The sequence below is a fragment of the Temnothorax nylanderi genome, unplaced genomic scaffold (assembly GCF_030848795.1).
Source record: "Temnothorax nylanderi isolate EJ_2023f unplaced genomic scaffold, tnyl_v1.0 TNYL_tig0167_pilon, whole genome shotgun sequence".
Taxonomy (NCBI): domain Eukaryota; kingdom Metazoa; phylum Arthropoda; class Insecta; order Hymenoptera; family Formicidae; genus Temnothorax; species Temnothorax nylanderi.
The window spans coordinates 32,382-41,993 of NW_027249229.1; the positions used below are offsets into that span (position 1 = coordinate 32,382).

Sequence of the window (9,612 nt, forward strand, 5' to 3'; positions counted from 1 at the left end):
TCACATTTATCTAATCAGAATAATACCATAAAAATTAATTGATCGCCATTCTTTTTTTCAATGTTATAAGCACGATTGGCTAATTTTTACTGGGAAAAATTTATATATTGAATTAATAAAAATATATTTGCGTAATTCAAGTATTTAACGTATATATATAACATATTTTTAAACTTTTACTCAACACATTGACGAAAAATATAATAGTTTTATATTGTTTTGTGTTATTCCACCTTCGTTAGTGGAATTTATATGAATTTAATTACGCGCATCTCACGTTATCTTTTCACTTTATACTTTGATTCTTTTTGCAGCTTTTATACGTCGCGCGTGTTTGTCAGGTTTTATCGCTTTTAAAAGATCAACGTTTTCGGCCTCTGTCACTTGATATAAACATACGATGTTTTGGCAAGAAAAAGTGTTTTGTCAAGCATATAAATATCAGTACGAGATCTGCTTTAGCGCTTTTAGTACATACATAACCGTCGCGGGCAGTCAGACTGCGCGTACCTACCAAGGTCGGCAAGGTCCTTAATTGTTTGTCACGCGTGTTCCTGCGAGACGTTCGATAAACAGCGAAACTCAGATAACGTAAAGCGTCACTGACTACGACTGCAAATCAAGCAAGGTATTTGAAGCTTACATTGTTTCCGATTCCGTTCTATCGTCGCCGACGGACGTCGTGCGATAATCCACGATTGAAGGTAGCCGCACACCGGTTAACCTCCAATCGACCGGCTGCGCGCAAGAATGAAAACAGACACGCCTCGTGGAGTTCTAAAGTGATTCAAACAAGTGATTCGAAATTTTGCACCTTACATTTGCTTGTTTATATATTTTATCTACATATTTTACTTATGATATTTGTATATTTTAATGTTTTATATACTTATAATTATATATAAATTTTTATATAATTATATGTATGTGTATATTTCTATATTTCATAGTTTTGCAAGTAAAAACTCCAAGTAAAAAGGACAACTTTTGCCAGTATCTAAGCAAAATATTAACTAGTAATTTATTAGCAGATGCCGGCAGAGTATTGCAGTAAATTGGTGTCAATTGTAGTATATACCTGCGATTAAAGTCGTGTTCCGTCGGTAGAGCCTGCTGATATAATCTGAGAGCGAATTGCCAGCAGATATACCAAGCATTTTATAATCATTTAAATGAAACAGATCGTTTAAAGACTTATGAAAGGGCAGATTCTGCTCAGTTTTTGCAGTCAATTTGCTATCATACTCGTTAATAACTGATCTATTATAAGTATGTAGTTAGACTCGTAAAAGTGTCAATAAATCAACGGCAATACGAGTCAGGCGCGGTACTTGGTGCGCAAATATAGAAATTAATAAGTAACGAATTACAGTGTATATAATACACACACACACACACATACACACATACACATATATATATATATATATATATTCCAGCTTGATGAACTGCGCGCCGACCTATTATATTTCTGCCTGTTTGCAGCAGACACTTTTTACAGAATATGTATATTTTCAACAGATCTGTCTATCTGGATTAATCTTATAAGGAACTCTCTCTTTTGTTAGCAGGGAATACAACGCGACAGAATGAACGAAGTAACATTGCCTCCCTCGCCGAATTGGTATTTGGGCAATGTCCTCGCCTGCTCGAGTCGTGGAACTGTGGCGTGGGGCGCGAGGAACTTTATCGTCATCGCCAAACCGAAAGAGAATAATGTCATGCAGTATTCTATAATCAAGGACTACTTTAAAGACAAAGTAACCACGTTGGCGTTTTGTCCTAAGCTCGAGAACTCGGATAGTCCCGAGTTATTAATCTGTGGCGGTGACGATAATAAAGCCAGGGTTTGGAATGTGGATACCTTAGAGTTATTAGTGGAATTTCCTTTTGCTGAAGTAAGTAGGACGCGATAGAAAAAAATTTAATATATTTCGTAATAAACGTTAAAAAAAAGTGATCTTTTAATTACTTCTGTAACTCATATTAATATATCTTTATTAATACAGGGAAGTAAACTGATTGTAGGGGTTGACTGGTCAGTCAAAGATAGTAATCTTGCATGTGCAGTGAATTCGGATGGTTTGCTAATGTTCTGTAATATACAGTATCAGACTTGTAAAATAGTACCTCTGGGCAAGCTAACTGCTACATGTTTAGCTTGCTGTCCTCATGATTCTGGTCTTGTAGCGATAGGTACTAAAAGCGGACTAGTATATATTGTTCAGAAAGAAACGATATTATATAAAATGAGGGGACACAACGAGGACATAGTTAGCTTATCTTGGTGCCCTTCAGACATGAATGTGTTAAATGGAGGAGAGAGAAATAAGAGAGATTTACTTTTAGCTTCTGGTGCAAAAGATAGGTGAGACAAAGCTTTTATAATATGTGTATATCTTCTCTTTTATATACTACTAAATTAATTATGTTTGTAAAATTTATGTGAATATAAATTGTTATACTAAAAAAAAGCAAGAAACAAGTAACTTATAAGAAATTGCTACTGTTATATTCATCTTTTTTATGTTCAGATCTGTATTCATTTGGAGAGCTGGTAGAGATGGTAGATATGAAACTGTAATACACCTACCAAGTACACCAATCATGGCTGTATCACATAAAAGCAAGCTCAGTGGTACGAATGGAACCTGGATTGCAGTGTGTTGGGCAAAGCCCAATATGCTTCTGACTAGCTCCCTTTGGGGCGAACTTCTTTCTTGGGATCTTTCGCCAAACAAAGACAAGCCTGAGTACAAATTGTTCCATACGTTTCATAATAGGGGATTATTTTCCATAGCTACCGTACCCAAATACGACGCAATATCTGACGATTTGAAGACAGATTCTGAGTGAGTAAACGCTTCGCATAAATTACGAATATATGAGTATTGAAATTTTTCAATATTTTTAATATTTTCTCAGACTCAGAGTTTGGTCTTTGGCACAAGATCGCTGGGTTATATGTTGCAAACGTGACAGCGATCCTACGAAATCGGCGATTCTGGAACATAAGATTCCTACGCAAGGAGGATTTGTCTACTGCATGAGCGCTTGTCCTATTGATACCTCGCGTATTGCATTTGGCGCAGGAGACATGATGTTGCGTCTGTGGAACTTGTCTGAACCTCATGCAACCACTTTTGACGTTGTTATGCATTGGCAGAAGATAAAAGGAAAAATAAGAGCGGTAAGAAATTCTCGTACAAGATCTGTTGTTGTTTTTTGAAATAGGTATATTCTCATGTGAAAAAATGAATTATGAATTAATATTACAAAAATATATTTTATTACACTAGGTATCATGGTTCCCGGAGGATGAATCCACTATTGCTTTTGGTACTGGAGAGGGTCGCGTTGGTGTATTTGATGCAATTGGAACTAACAAACCACCTATATTGTACAGACAATATCACAGAAATACCATTTACAAGCTTGAGTGGGCTAAACTTAAATCAGAATCCTTCTTGTTCTCCTGTGCAGAAGGAGAATTAGTAGCGTACAAAAAATCCGCGCCGAGTGATGGTAAGATGTTAATACTCATCGTTTTGTCGCATTTTATTATATTGCTACTTCTATTTCAGAACCTATGTCTGTAATAAAGGAAGGATGTTTGGAATTTTCTTGGAAATCCGACTTGTGCTTAGCAATTGCATTAGAAAATGGGTATATATTCACATATATAAAACATACTTTCTTGAAAAATGGTTGAAGAAATGCTTTAAACGTATTTTGTTTCTCTTAGGTCAATTATATTCTACGATCAGAAGATGAGAAAACGCGGCAACTCGATACACATTTTAAGGGCCATGGTGAATTGCTTGGCGTGGCATCCCGAAAGCACAATGGCAGATAAATCCATGTCGCCAATTGCCAACTACTTGGCTGTTGCCTCTGATTCGTGTAGCATAATGGTCTTTGATATGTCAAAGCTGATAAAGGAATTAGAAGCGACAGGTGCCGAGGACGTTATAGACAACGATGATGATTCTCAACAACGCACGATGCACAGGATAGTAGCAACGTTGAATGGACACTCTGACAAAGTGGTGTGCTTAGCTTGGAGTCCGCATTTCAGTGGGCACTTAGTGTCTGGTAGCTACGACAATACCGCACAGGTCAAATATACATGGATTTATATAGTACTGTTCAAGCAATTAGATTATATGATGGCATCATAACTCAGCTGTGCCTATTTATTAAGCTTGTAGAATGATATATGCATGGGTTCCCGAAACGGGTTACCGTTCATCTCATAACTTCTTTACTCGTAACTTTCAACTCTTCAATCAACCTCTTACAAAACTGAGGCATGGAACGAGAGTCAAGTATTGAACTCCAGACTCTCCATCTACACTCGATCACTCTTATACAGAGTTATGCGTCATCCCAATTAAATTTGTATTTAATATTTATCATATGTTGTGTCATACAGCATTGTGTTATATCACTTATATATCATGTTGTAAACATCAAATCTTATTTAAATATTTTCATAATAATTTATATCGTTATGTAATTTTTTTCAAATATCATTTTCTAGGTATGGAACGTTGAAAAACAGGAACTGATGGGTACATACGTGGGTCACGACGGACCTGTGCTATGCTGTATGTGGAGTCCTCTCAAACCACAATTGATAATGACCGGTTCGTCGGACTTCACGCTACACATATGGAATTATACTTTACCGGCGCAATCGCCGAAGCAACTTTCCGACATTAAGGCCATAAAGAGAAAACATAAACAGCAGAAAAAGTCGACAAAAAATAAAACGGATGATCTCGAGAGTAATTCGACCACACCAGCGAATCAACCTGCCGAAGTAGCTTCCACAAGTAAATACATAATTTTTTTTACAACCGATACGATACACACGATTGGCATCGATAATAGTCGAGATTTTCAATTACAGAACTTCAAGTGCCGCCACCAAAGAAGAAAGAGAGAAAATCGTACTTCAATACATATAACAAAGTAATAAGCGATAAATCTCAAATCCTGAATTTTATCAAGTATGATATAAGAAGTAACCATATCGAAGAAGATGATCCTATTACGAAGTCGTCATTATTTTGCGAAAAGAAAGAAGATCTTTTAACACTCATTTCCAATGAAAGTAAGTTTAACTTTACATAACACTATATTGGCATACAACTTTACAATTACTATTACTTTACAATTACTTACATATTGTCATTATTAATTATTTTATTATTTATTATTTACTCTCAGAGTTAACACAGGATAATTCAGATGTCGTTACTGAGATGGATATGTGGTGTGATGATCTGAAAAACAATCTAATTAGTGCAGCCAAAGATCATCAATTAAATGACTTTTTAGTATCGCTTGCACCTAATGTTTCCGCGAAGTACGTATGAATATTTTTACAAATATAAGACAAAGTTTGTGGATATTGGTTATACAATCGAGACTAATCTTACAGAGTGTGGAAAGAAATGTGCGAGGCGTATGCGCATCAATTGGTAATACAAAACAATCCGGAAAAAGCAGTATCATATTTACTAGCTGTACACAAAATTTACGAAGCCATAGAAGTATTTATAAATGCTAAGATGTTTAAAGAGGCTTATGCACTCGCGCGATGTAAATTGGATGCTGCTGATACGTTTCTAAATAAAATATTAGAATCTTGGGCGGAATGGGCCACTTATAAAGGTCAACTGGAACAGGCAGCTCAATGGTAAAACAATTATTTTCCAATTAATATTTCTTATTAATCATCGTAAGTGTCGTATAGCTATAACGAAAATGTATTTTTCACATTTATATGATATAAAGGATATTATTTTGCATAATATTAATATTTACATGTAAACATAAATAACAATAGTATTAAATAATAATTAACAGAGTTATAAAAAGTTTCTATTAAATTAACTTTTGATGTTCCATATATCAGTCACGTAAAATTAGGATACTTTGACAAGGCAGCAAAGGTTCTTTCTCGACGAAAAGACATACATTGTTTGGAGGTAGCGTCAGAATTAGCGTTCTTAAGCGGTGACGAAGGATATGGTACGTCCTTAGCTGTGGATGCGATGACGCGTGCTCTCATGAAGTCAGACTGGTCGAAAGCGCATTCCCTTATCGCAGACATGCGACAAGTTCAGGTGCATTTTTACACACAACACGCACATATATGTATATGTATATACATATGTACATTTTTATATCCATATGCAACTAAAAATTTTGTATGCAGTATCTGAACGTACATATAAACGCCCACGAGATGATCATGAGCACATTCTCAAACCAGACCGAGCTTGGCATGATGAGAATGTGGTTGGAAGGAAAAGAAAGTACCGGTATGCTACAAGCTCTTGAGGAAAAATTTGGTTTTTCTTACTATGGTGCCTTGCGCAAGAAAGATGATACCAACATCGTTTTCAAAAATTTAACAAACGATAAAGTGGTAAGATATAGACAGAAATAAAAATGGCCAATACTCTTATCATAGACAGTATTTAATAACAATACTCATTTTTCGTTATAATAACAACACATTGTATTATATTTCTTCAGATGCAAATAAATATCAGTTATCAAATTGCCATGGCGGCCACGTGCGATACAAAAGAAATGCGATTAAAGTATTTAACAATGGCATTAGGCAATGTGCACGAATTCGAAAATAGAGCGACGAAATGTGGAGTAACGATAAAAGAAGGATTCTTCACGCATGTTCTCACGAAATTGGATACCAAGAAACCAACGGACGAGGACAGCATTTATGCAAAGAGCAATTATCCTGTGTCCCAGAGTATACGTGCTTACTTATGTATCGGTCTCCTGAATTGGTTATCGAAATATTTAGAAGAGCTATCGATCGAAGAAGAAACGCAGTTTGTGCAGTTGATGTTAGATTTGCTAGACGATACCATAAATGAAACAAGCCTATCTCATCAGATCAAGATTTCTAAGCATAATCAACTGGAAGACAAACTTATGGCTTTTGCGGGTTAGTTCTTCCTTCTAATCTGTTAAACTTTTGTTTGATTTGTTTGATATACGATATATACAGATCAATTTCATAATAATTTATTGTCTTGTACATACAAATATTAATCTTAAATTTATATTTTTCAGCGGAAACAAAAGATGAGATCCAAAATGGTGATTATAGGAATATCGAAGAAGAAGCAGAAAAACTCAAACTTGAAATAAATAAATTCAATGAAGAACGAGTTTGCATTCCGAATCCCAACATCGTCTTTCACAAAGCTTGTTTAATTGCTGACAGATTGAAAGATAGTGACAAGCTTTTACAATTTTTAGAAGAATTAAGGAAAGAGGTAAAGAAATTTGAACTGGAACAAAGTTTATCGGAAAACTTGTGAATATCTTATTAAATAAAAGTTAAGAGTTTGAGAAAAATAGAAGTATAAAGAAAAATAGCAAAATATACTAAGATTTTTATATCGCTGTAAATGATAAGCTGTGCATTACAAATTACTTTTATATGTTATCCATGTAAATCTTGTAGTTGTAAAGTACATTATAAAAATACATTTTTTTTTCTACACAAGTGTGAAATTTTATCTCCAGAGACTTATATGTATATATACATATGTAAATGTATGTATGCATACAAGAATGTTTAATTTACCACACATTCGCAACAAGAGAATATGCTTGGATCAAAATTTTACCTCAATGCATTATTGATGTGTTGAAAGTTATTTTTCTTATAAACATTAAGGCTCCTGGGTACTCGCCGCTTCTGACGTCATCAAACAAGGATAAAAGAGGCGAGCACCCAGGAACCTTAAAGCATAATAAAAGAAATTATTTTCTAAATCGCTATGTAGTATCCTAAATTCTAAAAGGTTGGAAAGAGATTTCTTTTCTGGACACATAACTGTTCAATGTATCCTAATTTATATTTATTCTCCAAAAACATAGCTCTCTGTCACTTCCAGCACAGACATAGGGTAATTTATAATGCCACGTCATACCCCCGATTAATTTCACCTTTCCGCATAATACCACTACTTTCGATCTTAAATTGACAACCTTCAACAAATTATCCGGCCATCCAATACTTGATACCAGGTTTTCATTCGCGTGTGAGACTTTTGCTGTTAAACCACCTTCCACATGAAGCGTTCGCTCATCAAGAGGCCGACTAGAATTGTAAATAAATAGAGCAAATTTAATGAAAGGGTGCACCAGCGATACAGGAGGATTTAAAGTCAAATTCCTTATTACCTGGGTCTGGATAAGTCCCAAAGCAGCAATTCTCCAGCAGCCATCGAGATGACTTTCAAAGGATTTGGTCCCCAGTCAGCTGCAGTTAGGGGAACGGCCCCAGAGTCGAGGGACATGATCGCTTGTTGGCTCCTGACGTTGTACATACGTATTAAACCATTCTTTTCCGCTACTAAGAGCTTGCCGGATTCTTCGTTGTGCCAACATACGCTTATACCAGGTGATGTCAGGTAAAATGTAGACACGCACTTTTGGTTTTCTTTAACCGCCCACAGCTTACTCGTATGATCGTCGGAGACCGACGCTAATAATTCACCCTCTGGTTCATAGGAGATTGCGTTTACATAATCTTTGTGACCTTCTAAAATCTTTAAAACATTGATCACAGCGTCAAATTCAACAATACTGTAAACTCACATAATTTTCCAGGTATTCCTACCTCGTACATATTGATATCGTTCAGATTACTGTTGTACAATCTTATTTTGAAGTCTGATCCAGCAACGCAGAACGTGAGGATCTTCGGGACGATGCTTAGGGAGGTCTCTGGACTCCAGGTGATCGCATGAGGCCTGGCATCGTGGTTAAACGTTCTGATAGGATTATACGCCATGTCTTCCACGGCGTCGTCTTCATCCTGCCATTTAAAGTTTGCAAACTTTATTAAATCCTGCATCGCAATCATGTATTTTGCAACACAATTTTTTTTTTATCTACATATTGACAATTTCCAATGAAATTTAAAAAAAAGCGATGACATTTCTCATCGGAGAGCGTCAATTCCGCGCACGAACCTGAAATCTGACAGTGCCGACGACGATCTCCTTGGCGAGGGCGATGCAGATCAGGTGCTGCGACCACTCGTACGGCGAAAACTCCACGCAGTAGATCCGCTCGAAGAAACTCCGTTTAAACGTAGGCGGCGTGGTGACTGCCTCGTCCATCCTCTCTCCCTCGTCTCTGATACGTACGTGTGTGCGCGGGTAGGAAACGGAGCCGGCATAACCTGCGAGGCGGGAGACAGGTTAGTTTCGCGCGATTTTTACCGCGTCGATCGATCGTTAACGGTAGAGGGAAAGGAGGAGGATTACAGATACACGGCGTAAATACATCGGGGAAACACACTCGGAAGCAAATAGACCGGGATACAGCTTGTTTCCTCACCGCGATCCGGGTGAAAAAAAGCGGCGCGTGTGTACACACGCCCGGTCGAGTTAGGTTAGGTCGGCCCGTCGGCGGCCGCGCGGCCACGGTGCCGCCGAGAGGGCAGCACGTGATCGCGTATGCGATCGCCGATCGTCCGGCCAGCCGCCAGCGTGCCGCATCTCCGGAAAACTGGCGGAGCCTGCTGTGTGTGGCGAGCGTAGCACACGA

General features: G+C 37.2%; 2 protein-coding genes across 7 annotated transcripts; one reads left to right on the plus strand and one right to left on the minus strand.

Moving 5' to 3' along the window:
• Positions 1-389: 389 nt before the first annotated feature.
• On the plus strand, positions 390-7,555 carry Rig (rigor mortis). 4 transcript variants are annotated; one of them, XM_071715575.1, is made up of 16 exons: positions 390-628; positions 1,569-1,898; positions 2,010-2,368; positions 2,535-2,852; positions 2,926-3,190; positions 3,300-3,525; positions 3,585-3,666; positions 3,746-4,118; positions 4,544-4,838; positions 4,916-5,119; positions 5,236-5,374; positions 5,450-5,707; positions 5,927-6,137; positions 6,230-6,442; positions 6,553-6,988; positions 7,117-7,555. In XM_071715575.1, the coding sequence occupies exons 2-16, from the start codon at positions 1,590-1,592 to the stop codon at positions 7,365-7,367; spliced, it is 3,939 nt and encodes a 1,312-aa protein (XP_071571676.1). In that variant the 5' UTR covers positions 390-628; positions 1,569-1,589; the 3' UTR covers positions 7,368-7,555. The 4 variants fall into 4 exon arrangements, with proteins under 4 accessions (XP_071571676.1, XP_071571677.1, XP_071571678.1 ...); XM_071715576.1 differs by having other exon boundaries at positions 1,572-1,898; XM_071715577.1 differs by lacking the exon at positions 390-628 and adding an exon at positions 773-795 and having other exon boundaries at positions 1,572-1,898.
• Positions 7,053-9,542, minus strand: Nup37 (nuclear pore complex protein Nup37). Of its 3 annotated transcripts, none has more exons than XM_071715583.1 (5): positions 9,403-9,542; positions 9,033-9,244; positions 8,678-8,875; positions 8,239-8,606; positions 7,053-8,155 (listed from the first exon to the last, which is right to left on the minus strand). In XM_071715583.1, the coding sequence occupies exons 2-5, from the start codon at positions 9,180-9,182 to the stop codon at positions 7,903-7,905; spliced, it is 969 nt and encodes a 322-aa protein (XP_071571684.1). In that variant the 5' UTR covers positions 9,183-9,244; positions 9,403-9,542; the 3' UTR covers positions 7,053-7,902. The 3 variants fall into 3 exon arrangements, with proteins under 3 accessions (XP_071571684.1, XP_071571686.1, XP_071571685.1); XM_071715585.1 differs by having other exon boundaries at positions 9,364-9,450; XM_071715584.1 differs by lacking the exon at positions 9,403-9,542 and having other exon boundaries at positions 9,033-9,384.
• Positions 9,543-9,612: the final 70 nt, after the last annotated feature.

What these genes read in the sequence shown, in the direction of transcription:
- Rig (XM_071715574.1), top strand. Translation starts at nt 1,444, where the DNA reads ATGAACTGCGCGCCGACCTATTATATTTCTGCCTGTTTGCAGCAGACA. An exon ending in AAAATCCGCGCCGAGTGATG is followed by an intron (nt 3,526 to 3,584) that starts GTAAGATGTTAA and finishes CTTCTATTTCAG; the next exon opens with AACCTATGTCTGTAATAAAG. An exon ending in GCTACGACAATACCGCACAG is followed by an intron (nt 4,119 to 4,543) that starts GTCAAATATACA and finishes ATCATTTTCTAG; the next exon opens with GTATGGAACGTTGAAAAACA.
- Nup37 (XM_071715583.1), bottom strand. Translation starts at nt 9,182, where the DNA reads ATGGACGAGGCAGTCACCACGCCGCCTACGTTTAAACGGAGTTTCTTC. An exon ending in ACGATATCAATATGTACGAG is followed by an intron (nt 8,607 to 8,677) that starts GTAGGAATACCT and finishes AATGTTTTAAAG; the next exon opens with ATTTTAGAAGGTCACAAAGA. An exon ending in TGGGACTTATCCAGACCCAG is followed by an intron (nt 8,156 to 8,238) that starts GTAATAAGGAAT and finishes TTACAATTCTAG; the next exon opens with TCGGCCTCTTGATGAGCGAA.